The 12,737-nt window shown below is 54.6% G+C and overlaps 1 protein-coding gene across 4 annotated transcripts in view; it reads right to left on the bottom strand.

Annotated features, from left to right (window-relative positions):
• The window catches only part of DGKD (diacylglycerol kinase delta), a 109,154-nt gene that overhangs the window by 26,443 nt on the left and 69,974 nt on the right, over positions 1-12,737 (bottom strand). For all 4 annotated transcript variants that reach the window (XM_061412664.1, XM_061412665.1, XM_061412667.1 and 1 more), the window contains 7 exons: positions 6,248-6,352; positions 5,134-5,266; positions 4,253-4,359; positions 3,769-3,894; positions 3,578-3,680; positions 2,783-2,945; positions 1,462-1,570 (listed from right to left, as the gene is read on the bottom strand). In XM_061412664.1, coding sequence (XP_061268648.1) covers positions 1,462-1,570; positions 2,783-2,945; positions 3,578-3,680; positions 3,769-3,894; positions 4,253-4,359; positions 5,134-5,266; positions 6,248-6,352 — 846 coding nt within the window. The remainder of the gene's footprint in view (positions 1-1,461; positions 1,571-2,782; positions 2,946-3,577; positions 3,681-3,768; positions 3,895-4,252; positions 4,360-5,133; positions 5,267-6,247; positions 6,353-12,737) is intronic.

Raw genomic sequence — 12,737 nt, 5'->3', positions numbered from 1 at the left:
ACACTGGGACAGCCCTGATGCAAAGCAGTCTGGCAGTATCACCGAAATTTCAATTTGGGGGCTCTTCAAAAAAGAACATAATTGGGAAAGGGCACATGTGGTTTTTACCAGCACAGTCGTTAGGAAGCAACCTAAGTGTCCATAAGCGCGGGGAGATGAACTAGCCCCTGGCTGGTGCAGCCGCCCACCTCCGTCGGCCGCGGAAAACCACCACAGACCTGCATTTCCTGGGGACAGAGGTGCTCACAGTGTGCCGATTTAAAATACACAACGCTACTACACGGTACACCGCGTGAGTGCTGTGAGTCCATTTAAAGTCCCTCACGCGCTGTCCTGCGTGCATTCTGGTGGAGAGGCCTGAAGGACAGGGACCGAGACGCTGTGTGAGCGTGGGTGTGCGCGCTCAGGACCGAGACGCTGTGTGAGCGTGGGTGTGCGCGCTCAGGACTGAGGCGCTGTGTGAGCGTGCGTGTGCGCGCTCAGGACCGAGACGCTGTGTGAGCGTGCGTGTGTGCGCTCAGGACCTAGACGCTGTGTGAGCGTGGGTGTGCGTGCTCAGGACCGAGACGCTGTGTGAGCGTGGGTGTGCGCGCTCAGTCCTGTCCGACCCTCTGTGACCCCACGGACTGCAGCCCACCAGGCTCCTCTGTCCATGGGATTCTCCAGGCAAGAATATTGGAGAGGGCTGCCATTTCTTCCACCAGGGGATCTTTCTGACCCAGGGATAGAACCTGTGTCTCCTGCATTGGCAGGCGGGCTCTTTACCACCTGAGTCACCTGAGAAGCTCTACTGAGGTGCTGCTGCTGCTGCTGCTGCTGAGTCACTTCAGTCGTGTCCGACTCTGTGCGACCCCACAGACGGCAGCCCACCAGGCTCCCCCGTCCCTGGGACTCTCCAGGCAAGAACACTGGAGTGGGTTGCCATTTCCTTCTCCAATGCATGAAAGTGAAAAGTGAAAGTGAAGTCGCTCAGTCATGTCGGACTCCTAGTGACCCCATGGACTGCAGCCCACCAGGCCCCTCCATCCATGGGATTTTCCAGGCAAGAGTACCGGAGTGGGTTGCCATTGCCTTCTCCGACTGAAATGCTACCAGTGGTTAATTATTGGGAGGGGGAAGGGGTGAGGGAGCTGGCGTAGAAAATCAATCAACACTTAAAACACAGCCCTAACTCTGACCTGAAGTCCAAATATTCTTCTGACCCCGGCCGGCTCACCAGCAAGAGGCATCGAGCAGATGCCATCACTACCCAATAAGGAGCCACACCCAGATCTGCCCGCACCTGGGACCCTCCTGCACCGGAGTGTTCTTTGTGTCCGGCCCTGGGTCCCCACAATGCCATCAGGCTTCCCTGCCCTCCCTCCGAGACCACCCCAGGGGGCGGGCAGCATCACCCGAGGTGACCCAGCCTCTGTCACACGGCTTCGCTCTCCCCTGGCCCGGGCCCTCCACCCCCAGTACCTGTTTGTGAAGGTTGAGGCTGTCGATTTCGGAGAGGACCCAACCCACACTGCCATCTCCACCACAGACCAGAATCCGGAACGTGTCAAACTTCTGGAACAAACGCAAGCTGCCAAGGAAACAGAATGTCAAGGGTGTGAGATCCGTTCTAAGGGACAGACGACAGCCAGTCGGTCCTGGGCCGGGTGCCCTCCTGTGCTCCTCTCAGCTGACCCTGAAACAGCCTGCGGGGGATTGGAGCCCCACTGCGCTCACACTGCACCCGCTTGGGGCCACAGGCACCGAGAGCGAAGGCCTCCCAGCCTCGCCCCCGCCCCTCTCAGCCAGCACCCCCGTGTCACTCAGGAGCCCCAGGCTGCAGCACGCTGCCCACGTGTGTGTGACCGTCCCCTGGCCCACCCTGCGCCCCTCTAGCTCCAGCTCTGTCCCCTCCCGGTGCCCCTCTGGGTCCCCCTGCTCCTCGTTGGCAGCACCCCTCCCAGGACCCCATGCCCTTGTGCTCACTCCCCAGCCTCTAGCTGGGTGGTCTCACCCTCATTCCGGCTTCAGGGACCACACAGAGGCTGATGGCCCCAAATGGCCCTAATGCTGACCCCTCGGCTCTCCTCAAAGACCACACTTGTCCACCAGAACTACCACTTGAGCATCACGTGGGCGCCTCCCAACCCACGTCTCCTTCCTCAGAGAAAGGCAGCACCACCACGACCCAGGGCCAGGCCATGCACCACCCCCTCCGCAGCACAGGCCATCGGCACTTCTCCTGGAATGCCCCAGGGGACTCAGAGCTCCTTCAAGACGCCTCTGCTCCTGCTGCCGGTGCCATCTTCCCGAAACAAGACCCCCCGGACCGTAGCCTGCCAGGCTCCTCTGTCCATGAGATTCCCAGGCAAGAATACTGGAGTGGGTAGCCATGTCCTCCTCCAGGGGATCTTCCCGACCCAGGGATCAAACCCAGGTCTCCTGCATTGCAGGTGGACTTTTTACCATCTAAGCCAGCAGGGAAGCCGTTGAAACTAAGCAGTCATTCAAAAGAATGAGGCCAACCTGTAACGCCTGACGTCAGAACACGTACACACTGCTGCCAGCTGACACCGTACAAAATGCTGCACAACGGCAGGGAACAGAGGCCACCCCTGCCTGGGGTGCACACGTGCCCTGGAAAGCTGGAAGGACACGTGACTATGAACCGTTCTGCCGGTGGGGTTTGGGAAGGATTAGTTCCCATTTAAAATTTCCTGTATCTTTGAATCTTTTTAAGTAAGCATACATTATCTTCACAGTTTTTAAACTCCAATAAAGAGATATTTTACAGGCTTCCTACCCAAGGTGTGGTCCTCCATTCATGAGGTCAAAGACCTGGGCAGGGTTCAGCAGCTGCTTGAATCTTCGCAGGAACTTCACCCCCTGGTTGTCCCCACTCTTTGAATTGACAAAGACCAACAACGGACTCGTGCAGGATGGAGGACACGTGGCCTTCCAGAAGCCTGCGTGTGAGGAGGGAAAAGGACAAAAGCAGATCTGAGGGCCACAGAAGACACCAAGGCGCTCTCAATCGCGTGCCAAGCAGACACCCCCGTGGGACATAGAACCTGCACGTACACGCCCAGGAAACCAGCAAGAGATTAATCCACAGGTTTCCACATCATCCTCCTGCGTACAGGGGAGCCGGCCTCACCTCTACAGGACTCGAAATGCCAGACGTGGCTCTCAACGTGGCAGCCGACTTCCTGAGACACGCGCCCCGCGCCCACTAGCACCTGTTACTACGCACCCTCACGGACCACCCGGTGGGGGGCTGGGAGAGCATGGGACAGGTGTCACCTACTAGACGGAGACCAGCTGACGGGCGGCCCACGCCAAGACAGAGGAGGGCCTCACGCTCAGTGCCTACTCAGTAGCCAATGGACCCGCCACGTCTGGGTAAGGAATCTGGACCGCGAGTCCAAGGTGCCCAGCAGCCTGCCATCAGGACCCTGTTCACCAGCACCTCCCCCTACAGCGGCTGGGTCCCACCACATTTCAACATCACCAACATAACCAGTTCCAGAGCTGGGAGGAGAGGGCCCGGAGAAGGCAATCCGAGGAAACGGCTGAGACAGGAGAGCACAGTACCCACCATCAGAATCGATGCTGTTGAGCGCGGTGGGCGGGATGACCGACACTTTGCACAGGCCCAGCGGGCACTTGGTCACCAGGGAGTCTTTACACGCCGTGTGAACCTGCAACAGGCACCTGCTCGTCACAGGGGGCGCCGGCCCCCTCCCGCCCCCAGAACCCTCCTGGCCCCGCCGCGGCGGGCGCTCTCACCATGGCCTTGCACCAGAGGCAGCGCCAGTCCTGAAGGCGCAGCACACTGCCGCACGTCTTGTCACACACCGTGCACTTGGCACTCACGGGCAGGTTCCCCTCCAGCCACTGGTGCGGCATGGCGATCTGCGAGCCACACAGAGACACGCACTGGGGCGGGGGGCGCCAGGGTGTCCCCGCAACCTCCACGCGAGCCAAGCTTCCTCCTCGGCAATAGTGCTCCGAAACGGCTTCGGCCGAGCCATTCTTCCCCACGAGGAGGTGGGGTGCAGTCTGCAGAGGCTGCCCACACCTCTGCTCCCCCTGCTGGGCACCCACAACTCCCAGGGACTGGACAGGGCTCAGGACGCCCGGATGCCAGGAGGACCAATGCAGAGGGAACCCTGTCCCCCTTCCCCTGGAGCAGGAGAACTGAGCCCAGGCAGGAGCCAGGGGGCCTCTCAGCCCAGCACGAGAGGGGCCACACAGGGTCCCCCAGGCGTACCCCGTCCTCGTCCTCGATGATGTCCTTCCCGATGGAGGCCAGCGTGGTCCACTTGCAGTTACTGGTCGCACGCACAGCGCAGCGCTTGTGGGCCTTGAACTTACACACTGGGAGAGGATGAGCATGTCAGTCCGGCGCCGAGGCTGCAGTCCAGGGTGAGCTGCCCTGCTCTCCTGGCCAAGGTGGGTGCAGCGTGGACGCTCAGTTCCCATCTAAGCGCAGCCACCAGCCTGCATGCACATCGCTCACGGGGAGACCAGGTGGACAGCCTGCCCAGGGTCAGCAGGCTCTCTGAGCAGGGCCAGAGAGTGAGCAGCTCGGGCTTCGTGGCCCCCACAGCACGAAGGTTTGCGTGGCCACACTTCATGCACAGAAACTGACGACACTTAAGGGTCACGTGATTTTTCTGTGTCACACCACAGTTGCCTTCTTTCGGTACTTTTCAACCTTTAAAAGTTGTGAAAGCCCTTCTTAAGGTCACCAGCTGTCTGTGATCAGGCAGCAGGTGGGCACTGGGCCTTGGGCCACGGCTCTCCTCTCCCTCTCCCACCCGAGCCCTGCACCCCTGCCCTCTGGTCTGGAAGACATGGCCCCAGACAGGGCTGCAGCTGCACTGTGGCCACGAGACGGTTAAATCTCTTTTCCCTCTGCGTCCTTCACACTTCCTCTTTGTGTCTCGATGCTACCAATTCCCTCTTTTCACCTTGTTCCGTCACTGCAAAAAATCCTTTACCCAGACTCCTGCATGGGCACAGTAAACAAGGGAGGCCTCACACAGGCCCCTCGACGCTGCCCTGACCGCAAGTGACTATGCTTGGACCCCGAGGGCGCCTCACATCACATCCCGGGGCCCCTCCCGGCGGCAGACACACCGCCCGTACCTTCACAGGACAGTCCGTGGGACGTGACCCCGGACAGGGCCTCGCGGCACACGTTGCAGTAGGTGGGCCTTGCATGCGAGCAGGCGTACCAGTTGTGCGTCCCTGAGAAGTGGTCCATGCTGTACTGGGTGGGCTGCAGTAATGGGGGCCAAAGATGGCGAACGTGAGGCGCCCCTCTGACCTTCCCGAATGTGGTAACTTGGACGAGGTTCAACAAGAAATCAGACGGGGTCACCAGCTGATACCCCACAGGTAGAGCCATGAGCCTTAACCTTCAAGGAGCATCTGAGACAGTGAGCCGCAGACCAGACAGGCCCGCGTGGGCAACGCTGGGACTGTGCACTCGGCGGGGAGGGTGACGGGGGAGGGTGACGGGGGAGGGTGATGGGGGGAGGGTGACAGGGGGAAGGTGACGGGGTGAAAGGTGGAGGGTGACGGGGGGTGACCGGTGGAGGGTGACGGGTGGAGGGTGACGGGGGAGGGTGATGGGGGGAGGGTGATGGTGACGGGCGGAGGGTGACGGGCGGAGGCCAATGGGGGGTGACGGGGAGGGTGACAGGGGGAGGGTGATGGGGGGGTGACGGGGGGTGACAGGGGGAGGGTGATAGGCGGGTGACGGGAGAGGGTGACGGGGGGAGGGTGACGGGGGTGACGGGGAGGGTGACGGGAGGAGACCGATGGGGGGTGACAGGGGGAGGATGGCGGGGGGTGATGGGGTAGGTTACGGGGTGACGGGGAGGGTGATGGGGGGAGGCCGACGGGGGGGTGATAGGGGGGAGGGTGATGGGGGGCAGGTGACGGGGGAGGCAGACAGGGGGGTGACAGGGTTGAGGAGAGGGTGACGGGGTAGGCCAACGGGCGGGGTGACAGGGGGAGGGTGACGGGAGGAGGCCGATGGGGGGTGACAGGGGGAGGGTGATGGGGGTGACAGGGGGAGGGTGACGGGGAGGCCGACGGGGTGATGGGGGAGAGGGTGACGGGGGGAGGGTGACGGGGGGTGACGGGGAGGTGATAGGGGGGAGGGTGATGGGGGGCGGGTGACGGGGGTAGGCCAACGGGGGGGGGTGACAGGGCGGAGGGTGACCGGGGGGTGACAGGGGCGCTCTCCTCTCACCTCAAAGTGCTCCCTGCTCTGCACCGTCTTCAGGGCTGCAATCCAGTCTTCCATCTCCTTCCTGTTATCTGCACACAGGATGAGCTTCCTACATGGAGTGATGACCTAGAGAAACAGGAAACATGCAAGGTGTCCGCAGGCCAACAGCAGGTGCTGGCAGCTGTGGAAACTTTCCAAAATGTTCTGAAAAGTTTCAAAACTTTCACTGTATCCTTTCTTTTTTTTCATGAGGAAGTATTGTTTCATTTGGGTAGTCAATGGACCAGAATATAAAAAGATTATCCTTGGTTATTAAAAGTCAGTAACAATCTCAAATCAGAAAGACAATCAAATTTAGATACATATTCACCAAAGATCAACATAAGTGAACATTTACCAGCTATTTACTACTTAGACTGATAACCAGCCACAGGCAACTTTTTTTTCAATGGAAAAGAAAACCAAGTTTCCATTGCTCCAAGGAGCTAAGGAGCTGACCACCCAGCACTCGAACAGTTTAGGGAAGTCTGACCCACAGTTATTGCAGGAAGTTCCTGTGCATTTCAAACATATCATACATAAATGTCCTTTTGAAAAAACCTGTTGGGACTTGCCAATGGTAAAGAATCCACCTGTCAATGCAGGAGACTCGGGTTTGATCCCTGATCTGGGAAGACCCCAGCTGCCGCAGACCAGTTAAGCCGTGAGCCACAACTATTGAGTCTGTGCTCTAGACCCTGGGAGCCACAACTCCTGAAGCCCACACACCCTCCAGCCCACGCTCTGCAACGAGAGAAGCCATTGCAAAGAGCAGCCTGCACACTAGAGAGGAGCCCCCACTCGCCACAACCAGAGAAAAGCCTGTGTAGCCACAAAGACCCAGAACAGCCAAAAATAAAGTTACTGTAAAAACCCTTTAACATGTGACAATAGAACCACCACCAGCTACTACAGTCAGGCCTGATAATTTGAAGGGAAATGAGGTCACGAACCTAAAAGCTATCAACAAAAGAAAAGTAAATCTGTGACATATAGAGACTTTATAAATAAGCAGAAAAAAGCTGTGAACTTGCATTTCACTGAAGAGGTGCAAAATGGCTAATAAAAGGATGAAAAGATGCTTAATCACTCTCGTCACTGGGGAACACAAATGAAAAGAGCACACTGTTTCTAACAGATCGGCATGGTTGTTAAAGATGCTAATTCAGTCGCTGGAAAAGGTGTGAGAGGAAAGAGTGCAGAGTACACACCTTTTAGAGAGAATGTTGACAATGTCTACCAAAATTTGAAAAATCAAAACCTTTTACCTAACTTTTTTTATATTGCTATAAAACATCTACATGGTCCTAAAGTCGAGCTGACAAAATAAGGCACAGATTTTGTGTGTCCCCTCATCGTGCTTCAGAGAAGGCAATGGCACCCCACTCCAGTACTCTTGCCTGGAAAATCCCATGCACAGAGGAGCCTGGTGGGCTGCAGTCCATAGGGTCGCCAAGAGTCAGACACAACTGAGCGACTTCACTTTCACTTTTCACTTTCATGCATTGGAGAAGGAAATGGCAACCCACGCCAGTGTTCTTGCCTGGAGAATCCCAGGGACAGGGGAGCCTGGTGGGCTACCGTCTGTGGGGTCGCACAGAGTTGGACACGACTGAAGCGACTTAGCAGCAGCAGCAGCATCCTGCTTCCCTCCCTCCCCCAAAGGCAGCATTGAAAATAAATAAGGTATGGTTTATCCTCCCATTTCCTTCAAATACACGTATATATTTAATATTTTCTTTTCATAACAGTAGCATACCAGAGACATGTTTGTACACTCTGACTTTTTAATTTAATCACAATTGGCCTACAAACAGCACAGGTTTGAACTGCAAATCTCCACTCATAGGCAGATTTTTTTTTCCCCCCAAACATCGAAAATACTCCATGAGCAGCGGCTGGCTGAATCCACAGGTGCGAACCTTGGCTGGGGCAGAACCAGGGTCAAGGGAGGTCGACTATAAATGACACGTGGGTTTCCAGCTGCAGGGAGAGTCAGTGCCCCTGACCTTTGCACTGTCTGCCAAAGGTCAACTGCGGGCATCCAGGCCAGCACTCCTCAGCACCAGCCGCGGACTCTTGACTGTCTCCCCAGCTGCACAGCAGGCACTCCACCGCACTGAAATACTCGAGTCTGCTCAACCAGTCCCACTTATGGCAAGTCTCTGATACTGAAAATTCTTTGCTATTTCAATCGTCACCACAACCAACACCCTTTGCGTGGATCTTTTCATATTTTTGCTGGGGTATTCTTGGAATAAATTCCAAGAAGTATAACCACCCTGACAAAGAATAAATGCATGTGTAATTTTGCTGCTGTTGCCAAATTTCCCTCCGTGGGGGTTGCACCATTTTGCCTTCCCACCAGCAGGGCTGGGAAAATGGCTGCTTCCTCGTGCATTCACCAATAAAATCTGTTATTTAACTTCTGGATGTCTGCCCATGTTAGAGCTTTAATTTATATTAGAAAGATCCAATTTACGAACACCCAGCTTAAGTTATTAGATGATCCTGTTTCTGGCTCAAAACATTTAGAAAACAGTATTTTATAGATTATCTCCTCGGTGATTTCCATAAACTACCTACACAGCTTAATCACAGCAGGATGTAATTAGAACCAGGTCACAAACGCACAGTGCTGTTCATTCTTTCACGGCCAGGGTAACCACGATGACGCCTCGTAGGGACCAGGCGGGTGTAAGAAGTCAGCCCAGGAGAGGGCAGGGGAGACGGAAGGACAGACACTGAAGCCCAGAGCAGCAGGCTCTCCTGGCCTTGGGTGGTGGGAGCCTCTCTCTTTCCTGGAGGCTCAGTGGGCGGCCTGTGCCCCTCCCAGCAGATGCCAGCCCAGTGTCTGCTCTAGACGGGGGGCTCCCAAGGCCAGGACAGGCAAGATGCCTACTGAGCCCAAACCTGCACTGGGGGAGAGACAGACAAACCAGAAAACACGTCAGATGCTGAGAGAGCCATGAAAGAGGAAGTGGATCGGGTGCAAGGGGGCTGGTGGGTGTTCTGGACGGGGTGTCCGGGAAGGTCATGGCAGCCTGCTGACTGCTGATGGCCTGGGGTCACTGCATAAGGAATTTCCACCAGTGAGCATCTGCCTATGAAACCTCAGCAAACACTTATTATTCACTCCAGCGTGAGCTTTCATACTTGCACTTTTTATGAGCAGAATAAGTGCAGTTACAAAAAGACAATACCTTTATTTTGTATAACTCAGGGGTTATATTAGGAGTTACCATGAAACTTTCAGAAGAGAACATGAGTTTTTTTATGCCCATTCTATTTTAGGGCTTGACCAACAGATCAATGTCCAAGCATCTGGTTCTCAGCCTGCTTTTTTTTTTTTTAAACTCCTGTGTATGTTTGAAGATGCCTCAGACAGAACCTCACCTGGCCACTGGCTATTTGGGAAATGTTTCTCTTCTGGAAAAGGGGGGATGCCAGAAGCCACCTGCCGTGGTTGTCAAGGGACTGTGCTTAGTCACTCAGTCGTGTCCGACTCTTTGTGACCCCATGGACTGTAGCCTGCCAGGCTCCTCTGTCCAAGGTGATTCTCCAGGCAAGAATACTGGAGTGGGTTGCCATGCCCTCCTTCAGGGGATCTTCCCAACCCAGGGATCAAATCCAGGTCTCCCGCACTGCAGGCGACTTCTTTACCATCTGCATCACCAGGGAAGCCCTAGAATACAGGAATGGGTAGCCTATCCCTGCTCCAGGGGATCTTCCCAACTCAGGAATCGAACCGGGTCTCCTGCATTGCAGGTGGAGTCTTCACCAGCTGAGCTATCGGGGAAGCTATCGGGGAAGCCAACGGGGCCACACGTGCTCGGGACCCAGAAGGGGCCCGACCCGTGGTGTTGAGGATATGCCCTGGTCTGAAGCCCTGCGAGATGTGTGACTTAGAGCAACTGCCACCCCTCCCTGGGTCTCCACGTACTCATCTGAACACAGAGGCCATTAAAGGAGCCGTCACGTCCTAGCACTGCTGTGGGGTGTGGGGCGGGAGGCCTCATACACAAACACTCCACCACTGTACTCGTAACAGGCCTGCCCTGGGTACAACCCAAGTGCCCTCCCTGCCTGGGTAAAGTGGATAAACCAACTGCGGTCTATTAGAACCATGGACACTGCAGAGCGAGGGGGACGGTCCACCCGGAGCCGCACAAAATAAAGCTTTACGATGCTGAAAGCAGCCACGTGGCAAAAACATTTATACCTTTCATATAATTTCATTATGCATATACAAAGCTTTTTTTTTTTTTTTTTTTTTAAGTAAAACTAACCTGAAGGGTCCGAAGCTAGCTGCCTGGGGAGAAGGGCACAAAAGAGAGCCCCTGGGAGCTGCTGACGTTCTGTTTCTTGATCTGGAACATTCACCAAGCTCTACACTGTGGGAACTCCCTGGCGGTCCAGTGGCTAGAACTCCACACTTACACTGCAGGCGCACAAGTCTGATCCCTGGCTGGGGAACTAAGATCCCACATGCTGCGAGGCATGGCCAAAAGGGAAAAAGAGAAGATAAAGCTGTATGCTGTGATCGGGGCATTCTTCCATATGAAGGCTACATTTTGGTAAAAAGAGTATAAAACTTGGAATAAAGTTAACTGCATAACTGAATCAAAAGAAAAATGGCATGGCTACCCAGACCCCTGGACAGTGTGTTTAGAAAACTAAATGTACAAGAGGGAGGCAGAAGATGGAAGGTGCAAATAAATATGAGACACTGGCAGAACTATATTAAAACAGTGGATGGACCTTAAACACAGGAAAAAATGGTCAGCCTTACTCATAAGATAAATGCAAATTAAAATAATACGATACTTTTTTTACCTACAAGATTCACAGAGATCACAAGTTTGATAACGTGTCTCATTCACTGAGGTGTAAATAACAACTCCTAGGGGGCCTGGTCCCAGGTGGCACTAGTGGTAAAGAACCCACCTGCCATGCAGGAGACATGAGAGACGTGGGTTCGATCCCTGGGTTGGGAAGATCCACTGGAGGAGGGCGTGGCAGCCCACTCCAGTATCCTTGCCTGGAGAATCCCACGGACAGCAGAGCCTGGCGGGCTACAGTCCACGGGGTCACAGAGACTCAGACACAACTGAGCAACTGAGCACACAAAATGCTGACTGGAAAGCACATACGTGGAGCACACAGGGGGAAATCTAGCAGACTTTGAAGTATATATACATCTTTGTCATAGAAAAAGTGCTCCTACAGAGATGTCTTCATGAGCCTGACACACAACACATACAAAGTTATTCATGAAAGTTCACTGTAAAGACAAAAGAACAACTCAGATACTGATCAACGTATGACCGGCAGGAAGCTGGCACCTTCATATATCGGAGACCACACAACCCCAAATACACTGACGCTACTCACTCTTCATGTACTTACACGGAACAACCTCTAAGATACACTGTTAAATGCTCAAAGCAAGTTGCAGGCATAACATGGGTGCAGGGGAAAAAGTAACCTAGTCACCTCTGGGAGGGGACCTCTGAAGGGCTGAGAAACTCACTTTATACCTTTTCATCGTTTTGATCTCTATACCATGTGCATGTACTAATTATAATTATTTTTAAAATAAAGCCTTACATTTACATTAATAATATATGGTAGGATTCCCAGGCGGTGCTAGTGGTAAAAAATCCGCCTGCCAATGAAGGAGACATAAGACATGTGGGTTCAATCGCTGGGTTGGGAAGATCCCCTGGAGAAGGAAATGGTAACCCATGCCAGTATTCCTGCCTGGAGAATCCCAAGGACAGAGGAGCTTGGTGGGCTACAGTCCATGGGGCTGCAGAGTCAGACACAACTGAGCAACTAAGCACAATAATACACGGTAGACAAAAAAAAAAAAAAAAACTACTTTTTGTTTTTTCCCTTATTAATTTTTGTTTCCATCCTTTCAGACAAATGATCTTCCTGGAAATATGAGAAAATACTAGATACTCTAAATGAGTCTAAGACACCCAAGCCAGGCAAATATCTTCCAATGCCCTGGGGAGAATTAGCTGAGGACTCCTAAACCCAGGTGTGACCGACCACTGAGAAATCATGGAGAAAAAGGAGACGTGCTGGAAACACACAGACAGGATGTCTCGGTGGAGAAGGTGGACACCTGAGTTACACACACAGGAGCGGACAGGACAGGGAGGCAACCAAGAGGATGTCAGTGCCAACTCCCCGGGAAGGCGCTCGGCGGTGCTGGCAAAGCTACCGGGTGCTGACAGGTGTCTGCCTGCTCCCGCGTGCCCCCCACAGGCTGCAGGAGGCACCAGGAGGGGGACCTGAGGTCGCCCCCAAGTCCCGCAGGTAACGAGGCAGGGGCCAGGACCCCAGGTCCCCGGGCAGGCTGGCTCAGGCCGGCTCCCAACCCCAATGGTCAGTGGCTCCGCACTTGGATTCCAGGCAAGACTGCCCTGTGAGCGGTGCCAGGAACGGAGGAGCTGAATGT

Source organism: Bos javanicus, chromosome 3 (assembly GCF_032452875.1).
Source record: "Bos javanicus breed banteng chromosome 3, ARS-OSU_banteng_1.0, whole genome shotgun sequence".
Taxonomy (NCBI): domain Eukaryota; kingdom Metazoa; phylum Chordata; class Mammalia; order Artiodactyla; family Bovidae; genus Bos; species Bos javanicus.
This window is presented reverse-complemented; position numbering and strand designations above follow the sequence as displayed.